The sequence below is a fragment of the Geospiza fortis genome, unplaced genomic scaffold, assembly GCF_000277835.1.
Source record: "Geospiza fortis unplaced genomic scaffold, GeoFor_1.0 scaffold23, whole genome shotgun sequence".
NCBI classification, from domain to species: Eukaryota; Metazoa; Chordata; class Aves; order Passeriformes; family Thraupidae; genus Geospiza; species Geospiza fortis.
The window spans coordinates 7,329,703-7,345,080 of NW_005054303.1; the positions used below are offsets into that span (position 1 = coordinate 7,329,703).

The window sequence follows — 15,378 nt, forward strand, 5'->3', positions numbered from 1 at the left end:
AAAGATGAATGACCAATTTTCTAAGACATACATATATACATATATATAATTTTTTTTTTTAATATTTGTTGCCTAAAACGTGTAGTAGAGGTCCATGATAGTATTAGGAACAGAATTCAGATCTTCAAATCATCTGATTCTTCAAGTGTGAGCTGGTCCTTCCCCTTTCTCAGATCTCAGGGTTTAAAGCCATTCCATCTCTCTTGCTTATGGGGTAATAATCTGTGAGAACCTGATTGTCGATCTCCTGTCTTTTCCATCTAGAATTATGTAGGATTGTGTCGTTCTCTCTGTTGATCATTGGCTCTTTTCTCTGCAAATTCAGGCTTGGACATGATTTCTTCTGGGACAACACATGCCTCACTGGTCTTGGAGTTTTGTATTCTTTGATGTGGCTTTGCGATACCTCTGTTCAGTTTGGATCCAAAGTATATGGGCCTCACTAGATAAAACTGCCAGCTTGCCTCTGACCATCCATCTCACCTTCAGCTATCAGTTGTTCCAATTTTGGGTTTCACAGGTTTTTGGTCTGTCTCTACCTTTTTCCAGACCTGATTTCTGGCACTGACATACTGACATACTCTTGATGCTCTGCACGATCTTGGCGAGTCCTGAAGCCAGCTCATTGCTTTGCCTGGTGTGACTCCTCTGTCCTGTTCTCCTCCACTCCAGCTGTGTTGGGGAGACCTGGAAATTATAAGCCCACACCAACGGGTCATGTGGCAATGCTGGAGAAGGTCACAGCATGGGAACAGTCACTCCACATGACAGTGGGACAGAAAGTCTCTCCTGGTTACCTTTGGTGTGAAATGGAGTAGCCAGTATCAAAGGAGGAGGAGTGCTGCAAGGGGAGGAAGGGCTGATGCCAGCCAGGATGTACGTCCCTCAGTTTCTGAGATATTTTGATGTTCAGGTGAAAACTGTTAAATATCCATCTAAATTTGACTTTCATAAAGGTTAAAGATCTCAAGATCTAGAGTTTTTGTCTCTAGGGCTCCAACAGGTTACTTATATTGGGGTTTTGCTCCAGAGTCCTCCACATAGCCTTGTCTTCCACACAGAAGACTTTTCTTTCTTCCCCTCTTTCTTTTTTTTTGAAATCCACCCTTTTGCTGATTTGTCTCCTTAAAGTCCCATATGTTTGCATAAAACCGGTGATTTTTGTTTTTATGCTTCAGCATCCATCCCTTAGGTTTGCCCTTGCATAGCTGGAGCAGATGAATTCTAGTAGCTGTTTTCTTTTGTCACCTTTCTTTGCCCTGACTTCTGCTGCAGGCTGACAGATAAACTTTAAAAAAAATAAAATTCTTTGATTGCTTGGAAACTCTCTCTCACCCTTGCCAGTGAAGGTTAAAAAAACACCAGTTGTTGGGCTGGGTGAGGAGCCTCTGATCTTATGCCACCCATTTCTAGAGCTTTTCCAAATTAGATGCTAAGTTTATTTATTTTTTTGAATTCTTTATCTCGTAATGACATATTCAAGATATATTTACCATCTTCTTTTCCCAAGTACTTTTGCTTTTAATAGGATTTCCTTCAGCAATTCTGCTGACCTCCTGGTTTCTGCATATACAGGAATTTGGAAAAGTTCAGTAATGGAGTGTGAACCCTCAGTGTACAAACCCCACCAGATTAGAGTCAGTTAATTAATGAGATACTTCAGTTGTTTCCATGACTTAGGCTGTCTTCAGGCACTGAGATAAATGTTAATAATGTGCAAATATTGTGATATTTATGTTGCTTTTATTTTTATTTACAGAAATTGAACTCAAATACAAAGCTACCCTCTTTTTCCATCAACATCCTCATTAAAATAGAACCTCTATCCAGTATTCAATGCCTGCATGAATGTCTATGTACAAAGTCTTATATACTTCATATTTATAAACTTTCACTTGTAATTTTTTTTTACTTTGTGTCATTCTCTGCATTGAAGAAGAAACAACAAAAGGGGGAATAAGGTAGTAATAATACTGAGTTTTAGCAAAAAGGGTCATTCCCATCACAGGATGGATGTCTGCGTTAGCTCTCCTTAAGGAATATAAAAGTTGTGGGGTGCCCTGTGCCCGAGATGACTTAAGTGAAATCACCAAATTTGTATTGTCTTTTCCTTTTTTGTGTTCTCTGTCTCTCTCCTCACCCCCAATCCTTTTAGTTCTCTTTGATTTCCACCCCCCTGACCTGTTTTTTTATCTTTAGACATGTCTTATTCTTCCATTTCTTGATTCATTCTCCTCTAAATTTCTTTTCTTGTGTTTCCTTGTTTTGTACAAATGTAAGCAGTAGCTGGTACCACTGCAGTTGGAGTTGACCCCAGTAACCTGGACATACTGTCCAATAATTGCCCACAAAAGGTGTGATTTTGAGTGGGCCTGAAATTAATTTTACCTAATTCTAAGAATTCATTTTCATAAGCAAATAAAAGCATTAGAGTGCAGTCATTGCTGATTGGCTTCCTAGTTATGGGCCAAAGTTACTTTCAAGTTTATAGGCCCTGTGTTATCCTGAATCCTCCCCTCCCTGCAAGCCCTTGTTTCTGGATGATTTCCTACATCACATATTGCTGTCTCTACAGGTGAGCATGCCTTTTGTATGAGAAGTAGATAAAGAGACCCAGGAGAAGCTGCAGTTAAATTGCTCCTCAAGGCAAGAGCCATGCTGGCTCTGCAGTACTCACGCTGTACTGTTTCCCTGCAGTATTGACTCCAGAAGAACACTGGGATGAACTTCGGAGCTGAGAATATAAACCTGTCGCTTAAGATTGGTCCTCAACCACAGGCAGGCAGGAATTGTGAGAAGAATACACAGTATTACACCAAACCTTTTCTTTATAGACACAAGAAGCATGTGCATGCACCCAGGATCTGCCTGCTCTCAGTTTTTGCTCTTGTGAGGGGATATGTTTGAGTAATCTTTGTGCTTGATGGCACTTCCATGAGCATTTCTGCTTTATTTCTGAGTGAAATGAGCCTGGCTCAGCATCATGAATGAGTGTGGCATATTATAACTCTGCAATTACTGATACATATCACATACAGATATATTTAGTGGGCAGGAAAACTAAATGTGAAATCTGTTTTTCTGCTCTGCAAACCAGCTTTTATACACAAAACACTAAAGGGGGAAGTCCCTCAAGCTGCTTTTCTCCTCCCCCTCACATTTGTCTTGAAAGCTCACTTCACTCACTACACTACTGTAAACATGAAGATGACCCTTGAGTCCTGCTAAGTTTGGGATCTGATCCATTATGGGATCTGATCCATTACAGGAAGCTATTTTAGTATCTTTCTAATTCAAAGAGGTGGTCTTAAAAAGCTAATTTGTCGCACAGGGATTTTCTGTGGGTGAAGCCATCATTGTGTTTAGAGGGGAGCAATGCTCTGATGCAATGCTCTGATGGAGGTACCTTGCTGTTTAGGTCAGGAGCAAGCCAATTTTCATCTTACCCAAGCTCTGGCTGCTATAATCTAATAGTAGATGGAAGAGAGAACAGAAAGGACTGTTTAGATAAGTGCTTTAAAAACAGCATATATTTTAAAATTCATTTTAATCAAGTGACCCTGAAGTGGCCATTTATACTTACGTATATTTATATATTTAGGGTTTTTTTTTTTTTTTTTTTTTTTTTTTCTCTTCCCTGAGGGAGGTTATTTTTTATGAGCACCTTGGTAGCATGTCAAGGTTGAGCTAGCAGGCTAATACACAAAGCTGGCTTCATGCAGCTTTTATGGGGAAACAGCCTTGAGTGTGTCACCTCTGATGCACTTTGCTTTTGAGGCAGCTGTTTCATTTATTCTAAGGTTTGCTTGTTTCCTGGGACTGTATTTTCATATTTGTATTACTGTGAAAGGTGAAAGAAAAGAGAGTGTTGAATCAGGGGACAGCTTAGTCAATAGGTAGAAGAATTTGCTGCTATATTTGATGGAGCTTCCTGCAGTGTTTATGGGAAGGGTTGGTTGTTTCTTAACCTCTTTGTTTGGAAGAAATGTTGGGGAAAAGCTTTTAGAGCTGCCTTGTGGAAAATATTTCCTTTGAGGGTGCTTGAGGAATTGTGTTAGCATGCCTGTGTGCAGCTTATCCCCCATAGAGAAAAGAAGATGGAAGAATGGGACTGTTGAGAGCTTAAATATTTGAATTACCTCCCTCCCCAGCTGGTAAAGGTAGGGACAGTTCAGCATGGTGCTTCCTGCTGCTCCCACATCTGCTGTGGATCATCCTGGCTTGGCCACTGCATTTCACTGCACACACTGGGTGCAGATGTGTCTGCTGTCACCTTTTCATCTTGTCTGGTATGAGTGTCCCTCAGTCCCTGAGGGTGGCTCAGCCTGCTCTGGTCTCTGCTTGTTGCCTGCATTTCACATGCTGTGCTTTGCTGAAGTAGATTTTCAGCTTTGGCTCTTCCTTTGCCAGTATCTCTTTGGACACAGAACTGAAGTGCTGACTGGAAAGTCCATTTTTTGGGTAAAGACACAAAGAATGTGTTCATGGAGTAAGTGCACACCATTTTAATGGCGTAACGTTCTTGAAACAGAGTAAGTAGGAGTCAAATTATTCTGGCACATTTAAGGTTACATTTAGCAAAAATCTTACTGAAATGGAGAATCATTCTTTATCAGAGACAAGTGCTTTTGAACCCAGCTTCTACATGCAATATCCAGCTGAGGGCTAAAAGTGAGCCTGACTCATTGAACCACAGAACTGTCTAGATTGGAAAGGATCTTCAAGATCAAGTCCAGCTGTTAGCCCAGCACTGCCAGACCCACCCCTAACCAATGCGCTTTAACAGGAGTGGATGTCCCTGGCTCAGTAGCCGTGTTGCAGAAGATGAAGGTGCTGATGGGTGCTGTGGACAGTGCTTATGTAAATTTTTCCAGCTGTGGTATATTTCAGCCTCCACCTGGTTAACTCTGCTGCTGTGGGAGTTGCTGGTAGTTGAATAAGGAGATTGTACTGTTGTTCAGCTTGTTCCTGAAACGTTTCATACACCATGGAAAAAGCAATTCTCACTGAACATTGCTTTTCTCTGAAGTCTGATCTGTGGGGCAGTTCAGAGTTGAAGTTGCACCTGTAATAGTAATTTGCTTCAGTGCAAGGGATATAAAACATGCTGGTTCTGACATGGGAGCATTTCATAAGACTAGGTGGTTGTAAGTGGGTGCGAGTTAGTATTTCACAGATTTTTAAAGTAAGAGTATGATTTCCAGGAAGCTTAAAAGAAGCAGGTGTGCAGCTGTTGCTGAATTTTCCTCAGACCCAGTCACTTGGCTCCCTTAAGGTGCTTTGGAAATCACAGCCAACAAGTTGGAGCTTTCTAAAGATACTGTCTTAAAAACCTCTGTGTAGGATATCACAATTTGTAGTGCTACAATAGAAGTGTACCTTTGTGAGAGGTTTCTTTTCCAGCTTTTTGACCTTTTAGTGGTTTGTGGTTTGATTTCTTTTCCCTTCTTTTTTTCCCCCCATTAAATCTGCAACTAAGCACTGAAGAGCCTAGCAATGACAGCATAAAGGCAACTGCCTAGGACAGTTGTAAGACAGACACCTTTTTATTAGAATAATATGAATGAGAAATTGAAAGTTTCTAGACTTATTTCAAATGCAGTAGCTGTCTGAGCCTTGTATTATTCAGACTGGTTTTCAAAGTGTCCCTTCGGTCACATTGAGTACTTGAAAGGCAGGAGAATAGAATTTTCTTTTCTTTGGCATTGTGTTACACCTACAGTGGATCATACTTGCAGATCAGACATTTATAAATTGAATTGGTAAAACTGGAACAGCATCAACTGAAGAGACAAAGTGCACCTTTGAAACCTAATTAGTTCAGTGAAGACCCCAGGCTGGAAAATCTGGCTCTGTTTTTGTCCCACGGTTGTTCTGACACACCTAAACATGACAAACAAACACATCATGGGAAGGGGAGTGGGTTTGGGAGGAATGCTTTGCATGTGTTTATCTGTAGCTGGGAACTCAAGTTGTTGCTTTCTTCTGAATCCTTGCAGGTGAAAGTGATGGTGAGGATTTGTTCCTCTCAAGGGACACACGAAACGTCTGAATCCATGTCCTTCCTAAAGGTAGACCCACGAAAAAAGCAAATCACATTTTATGATCCAGCAGCCACTGGGCCCTCCAATGCAGGTCACAGAAGAGGTGTTGTTGCTGTCCCAAAGATGTTTGCCTTTGATGCAGTTTTCCCCCAGGATGCTTCACAGGTACTGGAGTCACTAATGTAAACCTCTTGAGTCTCCTCTTGACCACTGCATTTGATTGCCTGAGGAGTTTCTTCTGTTTCTGGGGAATTTTATTTGAATGAGTTGCCTTAATGCCTGGAAAAAACATGGTCATTAATAGACAAGTGGGTAAATTCTTACATTTTCTGTTTCCTTGAGATGTAAAATAAAGGAATAATACCTGGGGAGATAGATCTGCTGATGAAATTACCTTCTTGTGTACTCTCTTGTTAGAGAAAGGCACACAGCCAGCTTGAAATCCAGTTTCCATCCAGCTAGGTTTTAACCCATTTGGTGGGACTGAAATAAAGTCCTCCCCCACAGCTTTCAATGGGAAATAAACATGTGCTTAATGTTAAACTAAATGCTGTTAGGAGGAAAGATAAAGCTAACCCCTTGGGTTTGTTATACTGGAACAGGGAGTATAACAGGTTTGTTATACTGAAACAGGTACATTATCTGCACCTTTTCCAGTTTATTTATACTGTGGTTTTGGCTGATTATTTTATGTTGATGGTTGTGCTGATGATGGTGCTTGTCTGTCTTTTGGCCTGCAAAAGGGAGCATTTATTCAGTAGTAGCTTCAGACCTGAAATCTGCTACACAGACAGGATGGCTGGTCATTGAGAGAATTGGGGTCTGCTGTATATTCAGTGAGGTTGCACTCATGGACATCTGAGAAGTCCTTCTGTGAAAAATCTTTAGTTCAGAAAATAAAGTCCTAGAACAGCTTTAAAAAGAACTAATACAACAGCATTCAAAGAATTGTACCAAGTCTGAGCTGCTGGAAAAAAATTAGGGTGAAAAATAGAGTGTAAGGTGAAAAAAGTCTGTTAATGTTGGCAAAATATGACAAGGTCTAGTTCATCATCCCCTCCTCAGATCTTCTCCTCTCCTAGGGTTTTGGTTTTTTTGGGTCCCAGACTGTAGATAAGAAAATATGTATTGAGTCTAAATTCTAGACAAGCACTAAAGATGGGGAATAACTTCCCCCACACATCAGTGCCCAAAGCACAGGTGGCCACATCCAAATGCTGTTTTTAGATCCTGCATGAGTTCAAGCAGGGTCTTCGTGCAGAAGTATGCGGCAGTGATCTCAACACGAGTCCAGAACTGGAAGTGAGAGTTTCTTACTTGTGCTGCCAGCCCTGCTGCAAGGTGGCTGGTCTCAGCCTGTGTGTCTGCTGGTTTTGGCACCAGTCCTTCAGGCTGTTGATCCCTGGTTTGGGATGGCTTTTCAGTTCCTTGTGGCAGCCCTGTTGGGTGGCTTGTTGTGATGTTTTTGGGTGACGTTGGCCACTGCAGCCCCTTCTGTGGAGGTGTTATTGCTGGAGGCAAGCTTGCTGCCGTGCACCTGCAAACAGAGCCTCATCATTTCACTGTAGTTACGTATTTACAGCAGCCCCCTCCCCTGCCCCCAGTTGCTGTACTTAATAAATCATCTTATTGTGTATTTGAAACCTTCCCTGACGTGGATAAACTGGTTTTCGCACAATCGAGTATTTTAGCAAATTTTCTTTATTGATGATGATGTTTCCACTGGAAGAGGAAAATGTGATACTTTGAAATCTTATTCAGGGATCTTAATGCATTTTCTCCAGTATGGATGTCTTTTTAATTCCTCTGAGCACTCCTGAGTAGCTTAATTTCAGAGGAGTTGCTACTATTACTGAATAGCCTTGGCTAAGCTATTATACCAGCGGGAAGCCTGGTTGGATAGCATTCAGTTTGCTACATTAGTCATAGAATCAATATTCCAAGAGAATAGGTTTAATAGAATTGAAAACTATTTTAGGCTGTAGTAGCATATTTTATTATTTTTTGAGATAGCATAGTTACTAAAATAATAAGACTGATGCCATAAAAATGGGGAGAATATTGCGCCTCAAAAACATTGAGTCATTCATTTCATTACAGAAGAATAGTAAAATCCACAGCAGTATATGCTCTTTCGCTTATTTGTCTCCAATTTTTCTTTCAGGCTGAGGTATGCTCTGGAACAGTAGCAGAAGTAATCCAGTCTGTTGTGAATGGTGCAGATGGTTGCATATTTTGCTTTGGTCATGTCAAGCTTGGTGAGCTCCCAAATTCGTTACAGTTAATTACTATGTCAGTCTGGTAATTACATGCTGTCAGCTCCTGGAACAATAAACCTGAAGTATATGAATAGATTAGAATTTCTTTTTAATTAGCTTTGCAAACTTATCACGGTTTATTTCTACACTGTGATTGTAAGTTTTAATTTGAAAAGGTAAAATGTAGCATCAGATTAGCTTATTCAAGAGCAAGTTTATGTAGGCGCATTGTGATGAAAATCAAAAGATCAGAGATGTTTTTAACATTAATTTGCTGTGGGTCTGGCTTGCAAAACTTGCAAACCTAATTGAATAAATAGTAATGGATTATTAATTAAATACTTTGAATTTTTTCATCTGTTCTTTCCCTTATCTGTGCAGCACATGGCATTACATGTAATGTACCATGATGATATCAGGTGGCAATATGAAGGCATACTGCCTTGTACAAAAAAGGTTAATTGTGTTTTTGTTTGTCTTTTCATTCTAGGAAAATCTTTTACCATGATTGGGAAAGATAACTCCACACAAAGCCTTGGTATCATCCCCTGTGCAATTTCTTGGCTCTTCAAATTGATCAATGAACGTAAAGAAAAAACTGGAACTCGTTTCTCTATTAGAGTATCTGCTGTAGAGATCAGTGGCAAAGATGAAAACCTTAAGGATTTGTTAGCTGAAGTAGCCACTGGCAGCCTTCAGGACGGCCAGTCTCCTGGGGTTTATCTGAGAGAAGATCCAATATGTGGAACCCAGGTATAATGAATAGCACAACATAGATTTTTCTGAGCCTGACTTTCTTCTACTTTTTATTTCCTTTTATCTGACAACAATTATGACAACTTTTAAGCCAGTAAAAAAAATTTATTGCTTTTAATTTATAAGCTCATCTCCCATGGTGTACATATTTGTTTCTCTTAGTGCCCTGGAGATTTAGCATGTTCAGCAAAAAATAATAAAAAAATGCCCCTGTTATAATTAGTCATTTTCTTGTTTATATTCAAGCTTCAAAACCAAAGCGAGCTAAGGGCCCCAACAGCAGAGAAAGCTGCCTTTTTCCTTGATGCTGCAATTGCTGCCAGGAGCACCAGCAAGCCTGAATGTGAGGAGGAAGATAGAAGGAATTCACACATGCTCTTTACTCTTCACATATACCAGTATCGCATGGAAAAGAGTGGCAAAGGAGGAAGTATGAATGTTCTTACCTTATTGTTTATTTTTAAATGATGTGGTCTTGCATTATTTTTAATAATAATTTGCAGTTAACTTAAAAGGAAAAAAATGAACTCTCAGGCCAGTTGAGTCACCTTTAACTTTTGTAGCTGTGACTAGTATCTGGTTTCCTTACAATTAAATATTAATTTAGCCATTATCCCATGCTGTATTCATTATTCTCCTCGGTTGAATGCATTTTGAATACCAGGTTTGGCTTGAGTCCATGCAAGAACGTGATGTACAACTGTTTTTCCCCTTTTTGTTTTAGTGTCTGGAGGACGCAGCCGTTTGCATCTCATTGATCTGGGGAGCTGTGAGAAAGTGCTGAGCAAGAGCCGAGATGGAGGAGGCTCTCTGTGTCTGTCTCTCTCTGCCCTGGGCAACGTCATTTTGGCCTTAATTAATGGTGCAAAACATGTGCCATATAAGTAAGTGGATTCTAAGTCTGCATTATCTTAAATTTGTGGCTGGTGTTACCTGAGAAATGGATTGCATCAACAATATACTGTTCACCTAATATGAAGTTGGAGGAAATGCTGTCAGAGAGGGGTCTGTCTTCTTTTAAGGTCACTCCTACAGATGCGCATATCTTTTGTCTACTTATTCATATTAACATACACACAGGTTTTCAAATGTTCAAGTAACGTGAAATTCCTAATTAGATGGTCAAAAATGGTATATTGGTATATACTGAATTTGGGTGAAGCGTTGGGGAGGGTTTGATTGTTGAAAAAAGTGAGGGAAAAATGGCTAATATTTTCTTTCCTTCTCTCTCTTTGTTTCCTGGATTTGGAATTTCTGGCTGGAATTTCTGGAATTTCAAAAAGAAGATAAAATCCTATGAAATTTGGGTTCCATTATTCACTAAGTGAATAATTTTTGAAATTGTAAAAACTGTACTGAAATTTTGGAAAATAATTGAGTATTGATCAAGTGCGGTCACCAAAGGTTGTTATTTCTGTGTGTCTTTTTGGATGATACATCTTTTAAATTAAAAAAAAAAAAGACCACCATGTTGCACATTAGTTTAGCAGAAGTGAATGTTTAGGTGTGTTCCTTTTTGGAGTGTCTGTGACAACAATTTTGTGTCAAACACACCTGTGGGGGGACCCCAGCTTAAAGACAACAGCCACATTGTAAGCACCCTTACCAGAACTTGGCCTTCAGTCCTTAAATTTAATTGCTGCTTGTCTTAACAACAGCACAAAGTTATAATACATTATCAATCATGTCACTTCACATATTTATCTAGTGGTGCATCTCAAACAGGTGTTTTTTTCTTTCTGTATTAGGCAGAGAGATATTTTTCTCAGGCTACTTGCTAGGCTTGTGTATGGACTAGAAGATGGATGGGTTAGAATAGGGAAGGGCAGATCCTCAACTTGGTCACCTATTGTGGTTTAGTGACCAGACATGACAAGAGTTCCCTCAGGTTGGAATTGCTCAGGGAGCAGGGAGCTTCCTACTCCAAGGAGCCATGGGGAAAGATGTCTTGGAGACCAGTGAAGGACAAAATGTCACTTGTCTTGTCAGCTTTACTGTCCCCAGTGGAAACTTTACATCACCAGGAAAGCCTTCAGAGATAAGTTCTGCTTTCCTTTTGCTGTGTCAGAGCAGACCACAGGTGGCAGAATGGAAAGTAGATTAGTTGGAGTGACACTTGTATTTCTGATATCTAACATTGTTATATCCTGTTAGACATTTCTTACCATTTCTGTTTTATTTATTATTGTTAAAAGTGTTTGCATAGAGCTCACAGAGTGTAACTATCCAGATACTAAGTCTGTTCAGCTAAAAATACAGCACTCCGGAGCTCTTTTGGGTAGTATGACCTAAACCTGAGAAAACTAGTTATCAGTCAATTGGTTTACAATTTTCTAAGCAACAAAATGACTTACCGTACTGTAAATACACAGGCAGATAAATTAAAATATTGGTACCTTGGTATGTGTACATTTAGACACATTTTAAGTGTGGTCAATAACAAGAGCATATTTCTTATCTACATGTATCATGAGTGCATGAGAGTGAAAGCACAGCTTGTGGTGTAAAATTCTGCAAAAAAAAAAGGTGGTGGCTTCTTTAAATAATCCTAGTGTTTTCATTTTTTTTGCACAGGGACAACAAGTTGACAATGTTGTTGAGGGAATCACTTGGGAATATCAACTGCAGGACTACTATGATTGCACACATTTCTGACTCCCCAGCCAATTATGCAGAGACTCTCACAACTGTTCAGCTCGCATCGCGAATCCACCGCATGAGAAAGAAGAAATCCAAGGTTGGTTCACAAACAAGCTGAAATTAATTCATTTGAAAATGAGTTTTCCTAACCTCTCAGTAGGGGAACATGGGATTTCGCGATGGTAGGAAGTAATACAAAATGCATAAAATCTCAGGAGAGGAACTGACAAATGACTTGGCACTGAGCCATCATCCTGCCCCCTATCCTTAATCCTGAAATTCTCTTCTTTTTGTTTCAAACACGTATTCTTTCTTTGCTTACATGTGGAACTATCTCAAAAGCTTCTATCAGTATTAATTAAAAATCAATAGAAGAGGAACAGAAAACTATTGAGGAGAAAGATAATGCATAATATTTAATGGAAATTATCTGAAAAGGTGTGATTGTTATATTATAACTAATACAGTAAAATTTATGTAGCATGTGATTTTATTTTACCCTTCAGTCTAATATTTTCACACTAGATGTAGTTATGATAGTATACACAAAGCACAGATTATATTGCAACCTGACCTTTTAATCACTTTCTGTACTTGTATATACTTATTTATGAATTGCTACTAATAAATTTACTGTTACTTGTCATTTGCAGTATGCATCCAGCTCATCTGGAGGAGAGAGTTCGTGTGAAGAAGGACATGTCCGGAGACCGCCCCATTTGCGACCATTCCACCCACGAACTGTTGCCCTTGACCCTGACCTTCCTGTCCTGAATATATCCAGTGATCCTGACTATTCCTCCAGCAGTGAACAGTCTTGTGATACTGTCATCTATGTTGGTCCCAATGGTGCAGCTTTGTCCGACAGGGAATTGACAGATAATGAAGGTCCACCAGAGTTTGTTCCCATTATCCCATCCCTAAATAAGAAGAGAAATAAAGACAATTCTGCTATTAGTAGGAGTTCTGACAAGGACCATTTCAAATGCAACACTTTTGCTGAACTGCAGGAAAGGTTAGAGTGCATTGATGGAAGTGAGGAACCCATGAAATTTGCTTGTGGAGAAATCTCTGTTGGGTCCAATTGTAGTCCTGTTTCTGGAAGTACAGAAAATGCACAGTCTAAGTTGATAAAGGAAAAAGTATCCTCTCCTTCTGGAGGATTTAAGAAACTGATTCCACAAGAAACTGCGTCTCCCAAGAAAGGATATAACCTTCCTTTCCAGGCTGTTGCGCCAAGGGGTGGCAATGGCAACTGTCAAGAAAATAGCACACCTCACTTGAAAGCAGAGCTTTCCAAGCTGCAGAGCAGAGCTGACAACAAAATAATAGACTCTATCCTAGAGGGGGAGAGAGAGACAATCACTGATTCCCTGCAGACTTCAAGGTGTAGTCCTTTGAGGAATCCAGAGCAGAATAAGGCCACAGCTGAATGTGTCACTAAGGAAAAGTCCTTGTATGTGAAGAGACCCTTGCCAAGCCCAGCGCCTCCCCCTCCACAGCAGAGAGAACACTCCCCAAGCTCCAAAGCTGAGAATTTGGAGCCAGACAATAGCAATGCAGTTCGGACTCCTCCTGTGGGAATGAGCAAACAGATGGGAAACAAACCTGAGCAAAACCCTTTAGGAAGCACATTCCTTGTTGGTAGCAACACCCAGAGTCAGTCAGGTGCGATAGAGGTACACAGCTTCAGGTCAGCATTCCGAGGGAAATGTTTTGATCGGGATATACTGACCACCACAGTGACTTTGCAGCAGCCTGTTGAGCTGAATGGAGAGGATGAGCTTGTTTTCACAGTGGTGGAAGAGCTCTCTATTAGTGGAATTATGGATAATGGGAGACCTTCCAGTATCATTAGCTTTAACAGCGACTGCTCCCTTCAGGCCCTTGCATCAGGTTCGAGGCCGGTCAGTATTATCAGCAGCATAAATGATGAGTTTGATGCTTATACCTCACAGGAGACTTCTACTGGTGTGAATATTGATATTGTTGTGCCCTTTGCTAAGGATCCCTTTACCAGCAGCAGACGTTCCTCCATCAGTTCATGGCTTAGTGAAGTCAGCATTTGTACAATTGAAAGTGATGGAGCCCAGTCTAGTGACAGTTTTATCGCACAGTCATCTTACAACTGTAATAAGTCCGAGGAACCCTTCAACTTGGACTCATCCCATTTATGTGTCCCCCTGAAAAGTGCTCTGAATGACAGTGGATTTTGCTTCTCTGAGCTGGAGAGTGAGAGCTTGAGTTCTAGCAAGCTTTCCTCAGGCACCAGTAAAAGCCCTCAAACCTCTGAAACTACCAAAGCATCTCAGATAAAAAGTGCTTTTTGTGTCACTGATCAGCCAGTAAAAATCAAATTTAGTAATTCTCGTGATGCACCTGTGATAGAAACAATACATTCTAGTCTTCCTAGGAAAACAAAAACTACCTCTTCTCCAATCCACAATAATACTGTCCTCAGCTATAAAGAGCTGCAGAATCCACATGGTATATTTGAAGATCCTTGGCTGTTACGCACCGATTATCACTTGGAAGCAAAACCTGCAGAGTCGCTGCTGTCTCCAAAGCCTCACACGTTTGGTACTGAGAAGCAGCCAGAAAAAGCTGCCCAGGGTTTTGGCACAGCGTCCAGGCCAACAAAGTCACAGACTATGCTTGCCTGCTCACAGAGGGTTGTGGATGGTTGTGAAATGGCCTGCAAATCCTCCAGTGGAGCTGCCAAGAAGTCAGAAATCGCAATGAAGATGCCACAGCTGAAGAGAGGAGCCACCACGCTGGGAGTGATGCCAGTGTCACATGCTAACAGTACTTTGCCAGAGTGTGTGACCCGAGGGAATTCGGATGCTGCCATGGCCACTGGCAGCTTGAAATCGTCCCTGGGAAAGAAGAACGCCCCACAGAAATCAGCCATGTTGCCCAGACCAGGTGGGCCAACACCTCCAACACCTCCTGTGCGTAAATCAAGCCTGGAGCAGAAACCTGTTGGTCTGGGTAACGGTGGGGGGAAAGCCTCTGGCCTGGACTTTGCCAGAGCTGCCACACCAAAGGCTGAAGATGAAGCAGATTTGCGGTTGAAAGCTGGCTCTTACTTTAGTGAAAGTGCCAGCTGCAAAATGAACTTGAAGTGTGACCACTCTTTGCCCAAGATGACTTCCAGCTTAAAGGTGAAGGCGTCAAAGAGTGAAACTGTGCACCGATACGGGAGCCACATGTCTCTGGAGAGGTGTGACAGCCTGACATCAGTTGGATCCAAAGCAAGCATGGTGAGGGACAGCGGGAGCACTGGCAGCAGCCGTGCAGGGCGCTCTGTCCCCAGGCTAGGGGTCCCTCCTGTTGCTTCCAGTGTGGGTTTACCACTGCCTTTCCCTGCCCCTGCACCTGGTAAAAACAGCCAGGCCAAACCTACAGCTAACCAGAAGATGCAAGCCAATGGGAATAAAAACCGGGGCCTCTCTGCCAGTGGGTCAAAGTCTCTCAGCTCCTCTGTGAAGTCCCTGGCACAGCCTGCAGGGAAGGGCTCTGGCCTGGCCCCTGGTGGGAAGGCAGCCCCCCGTTCTGTGCAGCCCGTCAGCGGCAAACCCGGCCGCGGCACCATCATGGGCACCAAGCAGGCCATGAGGGCCGCAAACAGCCGCGTGAACGAGCTGGCGTCGGGCGGCTCTGCCAAGGCGGGACACTTC

At 41.5% G+C, this 15,378-nt stretch overlaps 1 protein-coding gene across 1 annotated transcript in view; it reads left to right on the plus strand.

Annotated features, from left to right (window-relative positions):
- Positions 1 to 15,378, plus strand: part of KIF26A (kinesin family member 26A) — a 96,195-nt gene that overhangs the window by 73,948 nt on the left and 6,869 nt on the right. The window contains exons 5-11 of the mRNA XM_031066189.1: positions 6,000 to 6,209; positions 8,209 to 8,302; positions 8,793 to 9,055; positions 9,305 to 9,488; positions 9,783 to 9,942; positions 11,633 to 11,795; positions 12,352 to 15,373. Coding sequence (XP_030922049.1) covers positions 6,000 to 6,209; positions 8,209 to 8,302; positions 8,793 to 9,055; positions 9,305 to 9,488; positions 9,783 to 9,942; positions 11,633 to 11,795; positions 12,352 to 15,373 — 4,096 coding nt within the window. The remainder of the gene's footprint in view (positions 1 to 5,999; positions 6,210 to 8,208; positions 8,303 to 8,792; positions 9,056 to 9,304; positions 9,489 to 9,782; positions 9,943 to 11,632; positions 11,796 to 12,351; positions 15,374 to 15,378) is intronic.